This window comes from Microtus ochrogaster, unplaced genomic scaffold (genome assembly GCF_000317375.1).
Source record: "Microtus ochrogaster isolate Prairie Vole_2 unplaced genomic scaffold, MicOch1.0 UNK31, whole genome shotgun sequence".
Taxonomy (NCBI): Eukaryota; Metazoa; Chordata; class Mammalia; order Rodentia; family Cricetidae; genus Microtus; species Microtus ochrogaster.
The window spans coordinates 263,899-280,461 of NW_004949129.1; the positions used below are offsets into that span (position 1 = coordinate 263,899).

At 48.9% G+C, this 16,563-nt stretch overlaps 1 protein-coding gene across 1 annotated transcript in view; it reads left to right on the top strand.

The window, feature by feature from the left end:
* The first annotated feature begins 13,979 nt into the window (after positions 1–13,979).
* The window catches only part of Krt19 (keratin 19), a 4,756-nt gene continuing 2,172 nt past the window's right edge, over positions 13,980–16,563 (top strand). The window contains exon 1 of the mRNA XM_005368213.3: positions 13,980–14,408. Coding sequence (XP_005368270.1) covers positions 13,980–14,408 — 429 coding nt within the window. The remainder of the gene's footprint in view (positions 14,409–16,563) is intronic.

The window sequence follows — 16,563 nt, forward strand, 5'->3', positions numbered from 1 at the left end:
CCGCATAAGGGTTGTGAGCATATTCCTGTGTTGAAAGAGGCTCCACATTCCTCCCTGTCCATCGTGGCCTCTAGTCATTCACCTCCTTGTCTTATCTCCTCCAGGGTGATCCCTCATATTGCCGTGGACTCTCACTAGTGCTATCTGGTTTATGGCTTATAACTTCCTTTCGAGATGAGAGGTGATACCGACCATGGGCCAGCGCAGCTCTCCGCAGTGTCTCCTTGCGTATCTTCACACCTTGCAAACAGAGGCAATAACAACGCTTGGGCTAGCAGCAAGCTGCTCTTTCTCTTGCATGATTGGGTGTCTCTCTGGAGTAATTAGCAAACAGCTTTGCCTGAGGCTCATTAAAAAAGATTTGTTTTTCTTTTTTTTTCTTTTGTTCCCTTGTGATGCAAAATCCAAGGCTTACGTCACATCCATCAGGGGCAAGTTTTGCATTGTTCCTACAGTACTTGATGGACAAGAGTATTTGATGCAAACACGATGCTCAAGCACCTGGAGGCCTTGACAGGGTCTCACACTATTGTCCAGGTTTGCTTGGAACTCACTAGCTAGCTTGGGCTAGTCTTGAACTCATGGTTATCCTCCTGCCTCAGTTTCACAAGTGCTGAAATTACAGGTGAGCCACCACACTTGGAAATTGAGGGGGTTTGTGTCTTCAGTGAGTGTCTATAAAAGCTATAACAAAACAACCAGTTAGCTTGTCAAAAAATAAGAGTCATTTCAGCGTGTGATCATTTAGGTCGCTGCTGGGCTGGGGTGCTGGGTCTGCAGCCAGGTCTCCTAGTTCACACCTCGAGCTTTGCTGTATCAATGTGGTTTTCCTCTGTTCATGGTCCCAGGACCTCTGACTGCTTGATTGCTGTGCTCTGTTCCATGCTTCTCCCTAGCTTCATAGGTTTTCAGCCAACCTCTGAGCAGCTTTCAGAGTGCTTTAAAAACTCAGAGTTGTTGGCCAGGGTACGAGTGCGCACCTGTAATCCCAGCACTTGGGAGGCTGAGGCAGGCGGTTGAGATTGACCCGGCTTGCAGAGTGGGACCCTGTCTCAAACCAACCAACTAAACAAAACCCAAATACAATTAGAGTTATTAAATAAGCAACCTCACTTGCAAAAAAAAAATGTAACCTGTGGCAATGCATATTACAAAAATGTCTCTTATATTCAAAGAGACTGGAGCTTTTGCTGGACCTCACAGCCAAGTTAATGATAAACCTTGAGGTCACTTAAGATTCGGGGACTGCCCTTCTGCTGTGTACCCAGTCTGTTTGTTTAGCCTGTCTTTAAGAGAACACTGCAACAACCAGCCTTACTCGCCTTGGATTTTCCGTGTAATCATCTTTTACAATCTAAGTTAATGTATAGTTGTAAGTTGTAAACTTAAGCTGTATAGTCCTCAATGGCCCTGACTTAGAGTAGCGTACCTGTGGATGTGTGCCATGGTAAATAAATGCTAGAAACAGCAAACAGGCTGAAAGCAATCTTCTAAAGGGAATCCCACCATGCATGTCAGATCCCTCACGGCTTTAGGTCGGCACATTTGTTTGCAGCGATGGTGCACTTCAGTCTTGTTTGGGTCATTGGAGCCGGTGACTTAATCCCTCCTAAAACTCAGTTAAAGATTTTTATAAAGTCTCCCTCATTCCTTCCCCTTGTGATTTCAGCGCTGCTTAATAAACACAGAGCAAAAGTCTTTGTTAAGATCACACAGGCACAGATAAAAGGCCAGACAGCATTCAGGCAGCTTCAGATTTTATGTCCCCGGCTTTAGGGTGCTCGCACCTGGTGGGCTGACTCACCTAAAGCTTTGCATGTGTTATCTCCTGACTTCAAAATTGGCTGGCTTTTTCGGGGCGGGGATGGGGGAGGCAGGTGGACCAAACCCAGTGGCCTGACCTTCCATGTCTACAGTGGATCTGCAGCTTCTGCTACCCCCATTCCTTTTCTGCACAATGGTTTGGCCTCAGAGTGCAGGGCCAGATCCCCTGAACTTAAATTCCACTCCTATTCCTCCTTAAACTGGGTACACACAAAGACCTTTGGTTCCTCAGTCACCACAATGGAGGGGAGCGGGATGATTTCAGCAAGCTCGTGTGTGTGTCACCCACAATTGGAGTCAGCACACAGAGAGGGAGCGATATGTATCAAGCCTGTGTCTTCAGGGTCATCTGTCATCTGTGTTGTCACCCCCTGAATCACCAACAGAAGCTCCCCTTTGTTGCTCAGGGTGTCCTTCTCCATCCAGCATACCCTTTCTGCTGACCCAGGCCTGGCTCCCAGTTCAGAGACTCTCCCTCCTGAGTTCCTATAGCTCCATCCTGCTCCTCCTCTGTCCCCAGCTTCTGTCAGGAGCCTCCAGCACTTGCCTTTTTCTTCCAGTATCCATGATGGGAAGTTATCTCCTGTGGCCAGGCAGCCTGGATTCAGAGAAGGGAGGTCACATCCTTGCTCCCTCCCACACAGTTTTCTGACCTATAACCCGAGGTTGTGCTGACCCAGTGGGCTGAAGCAAAATGCTACAGAAGCTGGGTTTGCAAAATGGACAAGAGATGCTTTATGTGTGTATGCATGTTTGTGTGCAAGAGTAGTGTATATGTGTGTGTATGCATGCATATGTGTGTATCTACTTGTATGTGTGCATTGTATCTGCATATGTGTATATATGTATACTTCTGTGCTTGCATGTGTTTATGTGTGAGTATATGTGCATCCAACTGTGTATGTGTGTATACACACATGTGCAAGTGCCTTGGTATGTGTGTATATGCATATGTATGTGTGTGTGTGTATCTGGGTGTATGTACAGGCCTGTGTGTATGTGTGTACGTCTGTGTATACATGCTTTTGTGCATTTTTATGTGTATTAGTATTTAGTGCCTGTGAATACATGAATGAACACATGTGTGGGCATATGTATGCATAAATATGTCTGTTTATGTATGAATGTGCATTTATTTGTATGTATGTGTCTTCAAATAAATGTCCATTCACATGCATATTCACTTGTATTAGTAGTTAAGTGTGTGTACATGTGCCTTTATGTGTATACATGTGTATGAGTATGTTTGCGTGTCCTTGTATGTGTAGTTGTACGTGGATATATTCTGTGCGTGTGAGCATATGTGTAAACATGGGAGTATGCGTAAGAGTGTGAAATTTGTGCAAATATAAATCCATATGTGTGTGCCAGCATTGGGTTGTGAGGATATATTCATCAGTGTATAAGTTTGAGTGTGTTCATGTGAAGATGTGTTGGTGTAGGTGTGTTTTGAGTCATTGTGTGAGAACCCAAGGCAGTGAGTGAACATGTCAGTGTTTGTATGAGCACGTCAGTGTGTGAGTATGCCAGCCAGTGTGTGTGTGTGTGTGTGTGTGTGTGTGTGTGTGTGTGTATGTTGGTGATTCTGCTTATATGGGTGTGAGTGTGTGTCAGTGTGGAAGAGAATATCAGTTTGTAGGGGTATGGATCACTATGTGCTAGTGTTCATGAGTGTGATTGTGTAAATGGAAGTGTGCAATGTAAGCATGTGTTTTGGTGTGGGCACATGAATAAGTGTGTCATTGTGCAAGTACGAGAATGATAGTGTGTGCCAGTGTGTGTGACTGTATGTGTGAGTCAGAATGTATGCTGGAGTGTGCATATGTGCGTTTTGACCTGTCAGAGTGTCATGTGCCTGTATGTGTTGTGTGCATACACACGTCAGTCTGAGCATGCTATTGTATGTGTCTATTTGCATGTGTGCGAGAGAGCAGGTTCCAGTGTTTGATTCTGAGCATGTGCCAGTGTATGAGGCAGGCAATACATGAGTGTGTGAGCATGTGATTTTTTTTTTTTTTTTACCGTTTGTCAGTGGGTGAGTGAGTGTGAGCACATGCTTTAGTGTGTGTGACAGTATGTGTCCACATGCTAATTTTAGCCAGTGTGTCAGTAAGTATGAGCACGCCAGTATTTGAGGATGTGCCTCAGTGTATGAATGTGTCAGTGAGTGTGAATATGTGCTCGTGTGTGAGTACAAGAGCGTATGCAAGTGCGCATGTGAGAATGCTAGTGTATTCTGAGTATGTGTGCCTGTGTGTGTAAGCAGGTGTCATAAGTGTGTCTAAACACATCACAGTGAAGCCTGGATGCTTGTCTCATTGTGTGATATAAGCCAGGGCATCTGTCAGTGTGATCATGTGTCAGTGTGCCATTGTGTGTGTCAGCCTGAGTGGGCCTACCAGTGTGTCAGTGTGTAACTCCCCTTCTGCTTTCATGTTACACATACTCCAAGCCCATCCCTCTACACCCCAGACCTCCTTTTCCCTCTCGTGGTCACTTTCTGGTTTCATATATGCTCACATGAGAAAATCTGGGATCCACATGTGAGAGAAAACATGGATTTGTCCTTTTGACTCTGGATTACTTTGTGTAACCTAATGATTTCACAGTGTCAAGGTGAGGCTAAGGACAAGGAGACTTGGCTTGGCAAGCGTGGGAAAGTCAGATCTCTCCCCTCTCCCCTCCCCATTTCCTCATGCGTTCTCACTTCACCCCTCCCCTCCCTGGCTCATATCCAGCCTTCTGAGCTCAACAGGCACAGGCCTGACTGTGTCTTTGGCTTGTGTGTTCCAGGACCCATGTGCAGGGAGGTTGAGAGTTCACTGGGGTGGCCAAGCGATTCAGGATGAGTATCTCTGGTGGAGGTTCACACCCCTAAACCTTTGCTTAATCCCAGGCTATCTATGTGAGCAGAACACCCCATACCCCATACCCCAGGACATTCTCCTAGAGGAGACAACATCAAGGCAGGACTGAACCAGTGGAGACCAGGTGACGCTTCCTGAAATGTGGGTTCTTGGTGGATCCCTGTTGTCCCTGGTGCTAGCCCAGCTAGTACCCCTTCCTGGTGAGGCCTGAGGCTGCAATGGGAGGACTCTGCCTGGGATGGGTGCGAGATGCTCATGGGAATCCATGAGCTTTTGATGATCTGTTAACTTTCTGTGTGCCTACGTCTATCAATGTGTGAGCGTCCTTCCACGGTACTGTTCAAAGTGCTTCTCTGATACCAAGTCCGGCATGGGGTAGAGCATCAGCTGCTCTTTTGCTGGGTGAAGACACCCTTGTCTTCAGGTCCCAGCCCCCCAGCCATCTGATGCTTCCAGCTCCAGGAGGGGAGGTTCCTACCATGATGAGTTATGTGGAAGCTCACCGCAGCAGGAGCAGCTAGGCCTGCGGCTCAGCATTCTGTCCTTACAGCCACCAAAATGTCTCCCAGCTGCTCTGTAGGCGTGTCCCTTCTCCTCCACACCCTCTGCCACTCTGCTCCAGAGACTCAGGTAAGCTGATCCCCTCCTCACCTCCTGCATCCTGTCTTAGTCACCTCCCAGCTCCCCATCTGTGGTCTGGGAGACGTATCTCTAGCATACCTGACCTCTCTCCCACACGAGGACTCTGCCTATATCCTTCATCTGCAAGATTCCTCTCCAGGCAAGGCTCCTCCCTGCTCCCCCTAGGAAGGAACAAGGCTCCTTCCTCATTTGAGTCTTTATTCCTAGGTCACCCTGACCTCCCACAATGGCCCTCCCCTCAGGGTCTCCATCTAGCTGGGCCATCACCCTAACTTCCTATATTCCACCAAGGGAACGAGTCTAGAAGGCACTGGACACAAAGAAGATAGTCTGCAACTACTTGATATATTCATTTCCAAAGGGTTTCTTCCTCTGCTCCAGCAAATGACTGTTGGATATGAGCACTGGGGTCAGCCTGGGGCTAGATTCTATCTGAGGTAGAGGCCTGTGACCTGGCAGGGTGTTTTCATAGGCCTTGGGGCCAGGTGGAACCCAGCCCGAGGGTTTCAGCAGAGGTGCTGCCTCTGAACGGAGTTGAGCCACAGAGAACCGGTGGCCCACAGGCCTGGTCTCTCCTGAAAGCTGGGTGCTTTCTTCCTTCAGTTCAGGGTCACCACACACAGAGCAGGAACTCCCTGGAGGCTCACCAAGGCACCTGGTGGCCAGGGGTTTCTTTTGTCCTAGAGGAAGTCCACTGAAGGTCCTGGACAGGACTATGGCCTTCTTTTGGTGAGCTTAGGTAAGAGTCCCAAGCATCCACTTCCTGTATTTCACAGGACTTGAAATGCAAAGTTCTTAAATGCGAGAATCCTTTGTCCCCAGTGAGGCAGCACATGACTCCTCAACCCCCACCCCAAGACAGATCTTGGAGGGAGAGGGGAGAGAAGATGGCTGGCCAGGGTGGGAGAAGAGCCTCCAGGCAACCAGGGCAGCTCTGGGATACCTCTTTCTGATTGAGTCTGGCACATCCCATCCCTCCTTCTAGGCTACAGAGGCCTTGGTCTGGGGCAGGGCAGGGGCTCCAAATAGACCCACATAGAACAGGGGAGGGCGAGGCTGAGCTACCCCTGGCCAAGGAGAGCTGGGCCTCACCTTGTTGGAGGGAAGCCTGTGCCTTCTCTGGTCCACATTCACTCAGCTAAATCATTAGCCTTCCTAGGACGTGGAATGTGGCTCCCCATGGTTTCTCCCCTCCCTCCCTCTATTTTTGCTAGGGTAGGGACGGTTACTCAAAGGATTCCCCCCCCCCCCCACCACCACCACCTTTGCTCTGGTTCTGGCCAGGCTGCTTTCTTCTCCCCGAGGGCTCATAAAGGAACAAACACCAGGGCCAGTTCTGACTCAGAGCAGGAAGTGCCTGAGATGAGCCTTTATTGTCCCCAGAGTTCCAGGATACCACTCACCCAGTCTGGGTATACCCTTAAGCCTGGCAGACAGACCCTAACTGTTTGGAATCTGATCCAGTGGTTTCTGATACCTTACACTGACAACTAGGATTTAACTCCTAGTGGCCCCGGTGCCTCACCTCAAAGGGCTGGTCCCAGAGAGGATGCATGGCATTGTCAAATTTACTGCCTCAAGATAAGAGCTGCTCTTTTGAACCTTATTCCAGAAAATAGCACCCCAGTAGGCCAAGTTAGATAAATTCTCTTCCGATGAAGAAGGACCTCATTCCCCTGCAGGGGTGTGGCGCTTCTGTTCACAGTGCTTTATTCTTTAATTTTTTTTTTTACAATTTATGTGTGTGTTTTACCTGTAATTCATGTGTGTCACACGTGTGCCTGATGCCCTTGGTGTTAGAAGAAGACATTGGGTCCCTCGGACCTGGAGTTACAGTTGTGAGTTACCACGTCGGTGCTGGGAACAAACTCAGGTCTTCTACAGGAACAAGTGCTTTTAAGCTGCTCAGCCATTGCGCCTGCCCTCACAGTGTTTTTCTTTCTTTTTTTTTTAAATTTTATTTATTTATTTATTTATTTATTTATTTATTAAGGATTTCTGCCTCCTCCCCGCCACCACATCCCCTTTCCCTCCCCCTCCCCGATCAAGTCCCTCTCCCTCATCAGCTTGAAGAGAAATCAGGGTTCCCTGACCTGTGGGAAGTCCAAGGACCACCCACCTCCATCTAGGTTTAGTAAGTTGAGCATCCAAACTGCCTAGGCTCCCCCAAAGCCAGTATGTGCAGTAGGATCAAAAACCCATTGCCATTGTTCGTGAGTTCTCAGTAGTCCTCATTGTCCGCTATGTTCAGCAAGTGGGATAAAACTGGACTTGCTGAACATAGTGTTTTTCTTTCTTAAGGCTTTGATGTCAGCTCTGGTCTGGTAAATAAGTCTCACCTGACCCTTGGGTTTCTTGCTCCTGCGCTGGAAGGAGCCGAGATGGCTCTCACACCCTCAGAATGTTGACGGCTGGCGGTCTGAGTACTATGGTCTGGTGCATGGTGACTCACGTGGTGACTAACCGCTCCAGTGCCACCTAAGATTCCTTGGTTGTTTAATACAGTCTCTGAAGGGCTGTCTTTCAGGTGCCAACAAGGTGGCTGCTGGCCCATGAAGGGTACACTGTGCCCTGTGCCAACTTCATTCCTGTGGGGTTCAGAAGCACCACCTGGAGCCTTCCTGTCCAGTGTGTGACTGCCTGAGGGGTTTGACAATGCCACCACTGCTTTTGACTTTTGGGGAATCAGAGCAAGAAAGACTCTTTCTCTGGGTCAAAGTCCCAGGGGCCTTAAGAGTCTATCTAATATCAGATGTCTCCAGACCCCTCTTGACTTTATCAAGATGTTCTTTGCCCTCTAAAACCAGCTCCAAAGACCCAGAGCTGGCCAGGGGGGCCTCTCCCATACCTGTTCCTTTTTCTAAAACACCCTGTTTTTTTTTTTCTAGATCAGGACTTACGTGTCAATGGGATGTAGGGGTACACATGGTGAGGGAAGATGGTGGTACTGTATTGGATGCAGCTAATTCTAATTTTTCTTTGTGTGTGTATATGTGTGCATGTGCACATATACGTATGGGTACAGAAGGCAGAAGCAACTCTGGTATCTATCATTCATTCTTCAGTTCTTCAGAAACCATTCATATGTATGCATATATGCATGCATGTATGTATTTATGTATGTAGGTAGCAAGGTAGGTAGGTATAATTTCTGAGACAGGGTCTTTATCAGTATAGAGTGGATTAGACTGGCTGGAAAGCAAACCCCAGGGATCCACTTGTTTCTGCTCCTAGCATGGAGATTACAAGTTTGCACCACCATGCCTGGCTTTATTTACTTAGTAACATGATTTCTTTGGATCTGTTAGTCATTTTTATATTGCTGTGATAAAACATCATTGCCAAGGAAACCTACAGAAGGCGGGTTCATTTGGCTTATGGTTCCAGAGGGAGAAGTGTCCCTCATGGAGGGAAAGCATGGCAGAAAGTAGCAGACATGATGTCTGGAGCAGAGGCTGAGGGCCCCCATCTTGAACTGCAGGCATGAAGCAGAGAGAGCAAACTGAGACCAGCCCAAGGCTTTGGAACCTCTGCCAGGGACGTAGTTCCTCCAATGAGGAACCTTCTAAGCTACCCCCAAACAGCACCATCAGCAGGGGACCAAGTATTCAAATGCCCAAGACTAAACAAGACATCCCATTCCAACCACCACAGGCTCTAACTCTAACTCAGGGTCTCAGGCTTGCATGGCAAACTCTACCAACGCAGCCCTGAACACAGCCAGCTCCAAAAGTCAATTAGACAGTGTTTCTTAGACAGTATTTAATTTAAATAAATTAATATTGCACAGGTACATCCTTGCAAAAATGAAAACCACGCAGGTGGATTTTGACTTCTCCAATCCGCGTCTCCCTGGAGAAACCTCTCCAGCCAGTCTGTACTTCTCCTTGCCAACATGCTTCCGTCTGTATTCATCTGCTCCTGCAGCAAAAAGTCATCTTCCAGCCGTATGCCAAGGTACATTCATCATATCGTGTGCCATGGCCTCCCACTGCGTTTATTATACGCAGCAACCCGTTCTTAGGGTTTTCTGAGCCGCTGAATGTTGACATTACTCATTCTATTTGATTTCCGCCCCCGTTCCTCCCTAGATGTTGTGTACGTAGCTGTCTGCTCCTTTGCAATTGTTTTTGTCTTCTCACGATTGCAACCAGGCTTCAAAGACTCTCCCTTTTGTGTGTCTTCCTGAATACAGCTCAGGGCAGTCTCTGGGGGCAAGTAGACTCGAGCAGGTGGTTTGTGGGAGTTTTTAAAAACGGCAGCCCCCGAGAAGTTACCTGTCACATGGCTGCTGCAACTCACCAGCCTGCAGCTTTCTCAACACTTGACAAGATGGAATTCTGCAATTTTTGACTGGGGACTGTGGCTCAGTCGCTAGAATGATTGCTGAAGGTGAACCAGGCCCTGTGTTAGATTTCCAGCACTGCATAGAACTAAGTATAATGGCGTATGCCTGAAATCTCCTATACTTTTGGTGGTGAGTCTGGCCTTGAACAACTGAGCCACCTCTCCAGCCTGCCTGAAATCTCAGTACCTGGAAAGTAGAGACAACAGGAACAGAAGTTCAAGATCCTCTGTGATTACACAGTGAGGTAGAGGCCAGCCTGGGCTACATGAGATCCAGTCTTCAAAACAGGAAGCGAACCACCCAACCAACCATCCCTTCACATTCATTGCAGATGGCGGGTGTAGGTGTGGGTGTGGGTGTGGGGTGGGGTGGGGGGGGAATGAATCTTGCATCTTTTCCTGGGATGGAGAGAGGAGGTCACCTGGCTTCTTTCATTGGGGATGGGGTTTAAGTGGGGGCCCAGTGTTACTCATGGAAACTTTCAGAGATTTGGTGCTCTGGATTTCCCACCTCCACCTCCTCTGGGTTTCCTGCTCTTTTTTTCTACCTACACCTTAGGTCTTGGAGCCTCTCCTACTACAGCTCCCGTTTTTGAGATTACTCATCTTCTGCAGGCTCTCGCTGTCTTTAGGCATCCTTCTTGTCTCTTCAGGGCTTTAGGAAGGGGCTGATGTTAGACGCACACATCCAATTTGCTCTTTCCTTTTTTTTTTCTCCCCCCCCCCCTTTTAGCCAGATCTCATTATAACCCAGCTGGCTTCAGACAGAGCAATCTTCCTGCTTCATTTCTTGAGCGCTGGTATCACAGGTGTGGGCCACCATTTCCTTCAAAGCTCATCTGTCTCTCTCTCTCTAACCCCTTATGTACGTCAGACTCTCAGTGACAGGAAAAGCTTGTGTTTGCACCTGTATCTCAGAACCTAGCAACATGCCAGGTGTGGATGAAGGGGCTTGGTGCGTGCCCAGTGAATGACTGGGTGAGAGGGACCTTGAGTGCTCAGGGCTGATGGTCTCCAGAGAAGAGCATTGTCCCCTAGGTAACGGGGCTGTTTACTTATTCTGCGGCTGACTCCGTGAAATTTTCCTCAAGTCTACCTTTTTCCTCTCCAGCATGAGTCTATCCCTTCTGCTGGGCTGAACTTGGGAGAGGAACTCTGCTCCAGCGCTCCAGTGATTTATCAAATGACTGTACAGGAGCAGAAAGGACAGCGAGGACCTCGGTGGGCTACAACCTCCTCAACTGGACAAGTCTTTCTCCAGGCCAGTGGAGGAAAGCACCTTGACCTCTGCCCAATGAAATCAGAAAAAGCCATAATGGCTGGGACTGTGGCTCTAGGGGGCTAAAGATTTGTGCCTGACGCCTAGGTCCACCTCTTATTTGTGGGACTTTGGTTCAGTTGTTGGCCTTTTGAGCCCCAGCTTTGTGACTGCAGGTTACTTGAGACAGTGTATGCAGTTTCTTGCAGAATGGCCCTGGACCGAAGTGGCACACAATAATTGCCTGCTGTCACCATTGTCACCTTCGTTATTATCTTGTCACCATGCGGCCACTGTCGTCATCACACGCTATTTCTACTTGGGTGCTCTCAGTCCCAGCAGCCTCCAAACCTTTCCCTATTTTCTCAGGGATTAGAGAAGTTTCCTACCATTAACAGCTTTTCTGGGAGATGTAGAAGTCTTTGCTCAGTGGAAGAGACTTCTAGAATATGTCCAGATGGAGATGTAGGGTCTCTACCTAATAGCCAGGACTTAGGAGGCGATCTCAGCTCTCGTCAGTAAGCATGTGACCTAAGTAAGATACCTCCTCACCTTACTTATCTGAGCACTCTTGGGTTGGACCAGCCTTTCATGTCATTTGGGGCTACTGCTAAGAGTCACCAGACAAAAGAGCCTATGGTCCTATTAAACAGGGTTAGATAATAATACTAGTAATTATAATTATGACAACCACATATTATTTAATAATTTTATATAATAAAATAATAATAATAATAATAATAATAATAATAATAATAATAATAATGAAACCATTTGAGTGTTCACTCCCTGCTAGGTACTCTGATTAAGTTCTTCATAAGCCACTGAGCTCTGGGTTAGACACTGCTGAGACCAGAGAGAGGGAGCAGGGTCTTCTCTCTGGCTGGGCCCTCAGTGACCAGGATCGCAGGCCAGTCTGGGACTGATTGTTGGAACCTTAGAGAGTTCTTTGTGCGCTGTGCACTCTTGGAAGGGTGAGCAGAGTCTCCCACACTCAGAATCCCAGGTTGTGTGGGGCTGGGGTCAAGAGGCTGGAATCCGGACAATCTTGGTTGTGGATCTCTGGCAGTTACTGCCTTGCATGGAGTGGTTTCCTTATCTTTAAGATGGGCTGCAAAGAGTTCTGAAAAGGCTTTGTAATATTGCACCCAGGGTATTGTCACTGTGGCAGGAGTGGACAGAGACCTCCTTAGACGCCGAGGAAGCTCAGAGTACAGACCTCTTCCTGGTACTGTTGTTTCTGGACACAAAGCCCCTTCTCAACACCCCTCAGTCAGGCGGAAATACTGGTTGCTATACTCTATGCCGGGAGCATGGAGCAGCGTAACTAACTAGCTGGCCAATCTCCTCCTTCACCTCTCCCAGGAAGCAGGCCTCCTCCTCAGGGCCAGATAAGGAATGACTCACAGTGGCCAGCTCACCTTAGCCACTAAAACCTTTATGGAGATTCAGTTACACCCTGTTTCGTGACCCCCCTAGGGCCCTTCTACAACGGATTCCCTAATTTATAGTCATGTATGACCATGATAGTGTGTGTGTGTGTATGTGTGTGCGCGTGCGTCCGCGCTGTTGCTGCCTTCTTCCCAGAGAAGATGGTGACTGGAAGGCAGTTTGCTGGGTTTTAGAGAAATGGCTCTTCAAAAGAGAGGACTGGCTTTGAACACTCTTCATTTCATTTCACAGGAGTTAACAGGGCTTGGAGACAGGGAGCATCTGACCTGTCTCCCCATCTCCCTAACCCCCCTTTCAAGAGGCCCAGGATTTCTGTCCTGAGACAGAGACAGCTCTGACAAAACTAGAAGGTACCATGGGGACACTACTAAGGACTAGTGAGATGGCGTGGGTAGGGACTCGGGGGTGAAGCTGTTGAAGAGCCCCACAGTATGGATCAGGGAGCCTGGCCCAAGGAAGAGATCTAGCAAGAAGGGTCTGGAATTGTTGCACTGGGGGCTGGAAGTGGAGATGCTCCACTCTGTGTTGCTGATTTTAGTCCACTTCCCCCTTCCCCTCTGTTCTGAGGTCCTCTGGATTCAGCCTCCCCCATTTGAACACACTGTTTAACACCCCAGAACTGCCCAAGGAGGGCAGGCTCCATTCCATTTCTCTTTCTGGGTGGCAGGTGCCAAATGCCTCATGGGCAAGCAATCAGCCTCTGCCAGGCTCAGAGTCCTCATCATGGGAATGTTAAAGACACTCAGAGATCTTGCTAAATGCATCATCTTGAGACTGGGGTAGGGAGATGTCCCTGTCGGGGTGAGAGTTGAGTTTCTGAGCTGGGTCAACCATGTTGGAGGTGAGGTTTAAGCACCTACACAGTGGAGAAGTCACTCTGGCAGCCTGGTGTTTCCTGAAGCTGTATCTATTGTCACCTACGGCTTTGTACGGCTACAGCAGGGTGGGGCAACTTTGCCTCAGACAGTCAAGGAACAGGATCTGTCTTTGTCAAGAGGGAATGAATGGGGAATTGGGGTGGTGGTCTCTGCCACCAGGGGGACTCTGAGAGGCTGTTATTTCCAGTGGTGTATAAAAATCTGGTGTGTGTGTGTGAATGATCACATGGAGGGAGGGATTTATTAGCATAATTCCAAAGGGGGCACTTTCAGAGAAGTTATTGAGTGGGGGCTCAAAGGGGTGTCATTCCTGCGGGTGTCACATTCTTGGAGGTCTTAAAGGGCCACGGTGATACTGTCATTCCGGAAGTCAGTGTTGTCTAAGCCTGTGTAGTGGGGGGCTGAGGAGTCAGAATGGGTTCGTTCTGTCTTGGAGTGGCCTGGGGTGGGGCAGCTGTGGGCAGGACTGGGGCCTCTGGCTCTTGAGAGGGGGGAGGTAGGGCCAGAGTCGCCAGGAATTGACCAATGGGGAGAGCGCCTATATTTGTACTCAGGAGCTTGGAAATTCCTGATACCCGCCCCTGCAACAACTCCATCCCCCTTCCGCCTGGGGCATAAAAAGCCCCAGGTGAGGGCCTTGCCACTCCTCTTGCGGTCAGCTGCTCTCAGGCCTGCGTCCCCTGTCGCTTCGCTAAAGTTTTCCTCCTCACCATGACTTCCTATAGCTATCGCCAGTCCTCAGCCACCTCTTCTTTCGGAGGAATGGGCGGAGGCTCGGTGCGCTTTGGGTCAGGGGGTGTTTTCCGTGCACCCAGCATCCACGGGGGTTCAGGCGGCCGCGGTGTGTCCGTGTCCTCTACCCGTATCGTGACCTCGTCCTCTGGGAACTATGGCGGAGGCTACGGCGGAAGTTTCGGTGGGACTCTGGCTGTGTCCGATGGGCTGCTGGCTGGCAACGAAAAGGTCACCATGCAGAACCTCAACGACCGCCTCGCCTCCTACTTGGACAAGGTGCGCGCTCTGGAGCAAGCCAACGGCGAGCTGGAGGTGAAGATCCGCGACTGGTACCAGAAGCAGGGGCCCGGACCCTCCCGCGATTACAGCCACTACTTCAAGACCATCCAGGACTTGCGCGACAAGGTGGGCAGCGGCGGGGCCCTGGGAGGTGCACTTGCTGGGGTTGGGCGGGGAAGTGGCGGAAACTCAGCCCGCGGGCGGGCGAACCCGTTACAACTTCGTGGGAGAACCGGCAGGGTGGGGCAGAAAGGCTGGGCTGGACCCTGGAACTCGAGTGGAGGCGGGGTGGAAGAAGCCAAGACGGACAGGTAAATGGGTGGGGCCTTCAGGGGTGGTGGGGAACCTGTTTGGAGAGAGGGTCAGGAATATCCAAAGAGAGAGCAATGCCACACAGTTGTGGGCTGCCCAGAGCTGGAGGCTGCTAGCCATAGCCTCTACTGGGGACCGGGATATTGGTCTGTGGGATTCTTGGTTCATCTGAGCCAGCGACCCTCTTCAGGGAGTTCTCAGCATTCTTTTCTCGATAATGCGCATCTGGTTTTCTTCACGTCAGCCCTCCTCCCCCTCTTCTCCAGCCCAGAGGACCACCCAGGCTCACAAGGAGCTCTGGGAAGAATGGAAGAGCTGGGGACTGCATAGAAAAACCCCCATCTCAAAAAAATTTCTAGTCAGGCATGGTAGCTCAGGCCTGTAATTCCAGCACCAGGGAGGTAGAGCTAGAGCAGAGGTTTTCTACAGTTCTAATGTGAGACCCTTTAATACGCATGGTTCCTCATGTTGTGTTGACCCCCAACTATAAAATCACTTTTGTTGCTACTTCATAACTGTAATACTACTACTATTATGAACAGTAAATGTTGTAAATGTTGTGACCCACAGGTTGAGAATCACTGGGCTAGAGGCTGAGTTCCTGGCTCAGCTACATGCTAACATGAGACAATAATCCCTCCCCCCACAAAAGCCCCAAACAAACAAACAAACAGGAAAACCCCTAACATGAAACAAAACAAGAGAAAAGAAAAATTAAAGAAAACTGTTTTAGCAAATGAGAGACAGGGAGGGGTTATGTGGACTCTCTCTTGAAGTACCAGGTACAGAGAAGGCAACCAGGTCTGTCTGAAACACAGGCCTGTAGGATGGGGCGTGGTCTTCCCTTCTAGGGAAGAGCTGAGTCCTGAAGAACTGTACCAGAGACCAGGGAAGCATTTAACAGCTCCCTCCCAGCTAGATATCCCATCATGCAGTTCTCTAGAGCATTTTCTAGCGCTATGTGAACCCAGCATGGTGTTGGGCACTGATGCTAGAGATGCCAATCAAATAATGAGAGTAGTGTTTTCTTTTTCTTTTAGTTTTTTATTTATTCTTTGTGAGAGTAGTGTTTTTTAACAAAGCAGCAAGCACCTCTTTTCTCCTGTCTTATCCCCTTTCACATGCCCACAGCAGATGTATCTGGAGGCAACTTGTTTTTTAATTTGAGACAGGGTTTCTCTGTGTAACAACCTTAGCTGTCCTGGAATTCACTCTGTAGACCAGGCTGGCCTTGAACTCACAGAGATTCTCCTGCCTCTCTCTCCCGAGTGCTGGGATTAGAGGCGTACGCCACCACGGCCAGCTAGAAGCAATTCTTACTCTGCTGTGGTCTCCTCTGATTTTCATATCCTGCTATTTTCTCCAGCCATCGCCCTCTCCATCCCCTCCCCAACCAATGTAGCTATGGTGGCTTACACCTATAATCCCAGTACTAGGAAGCAGAGGCAGGAGGATGATGAGGCTAATGCCAGCTGAGCTACACAGTGAGATTCTGGAAAAGTCAAGCCAGATGAAACCAAATCAAACAAAACAAAACATAAAACAACAACAAATCCTGCGAATGATGTCATGATGAGTGGTCGTGACCTAATCTTTGAAAACACTGAGCCCAGGTATTTAAATCAGTGGTGACTTGGATGATTTGAATGAACCCCTCAGATCAGAGAGTCTTCAGATTGGGGAAACTCAGGATATCTAATTCTGTACCGGGGTGGTACCGGGGTGGTACTGACGTTGGAGTGAGACTGAGTGACTATGAAGGGTAAGGTGCCCAAGGTGCCTGGCACATTGTAGATGATCAATGAAAGATACCCCAACCCCAACTCCCTGGAAGGCAGAATATGCTTTGAGTATGGGATATAGGCAGGGATAAGAGCTTCTTCTTCTTCTTCTTCTTCTTCTTCTTCTTCTTCTTCTTCTTCTTCTTCTTCTTCTTCTTCTTCTTCTTCTCCTCCTCCTCCTCCTCCTC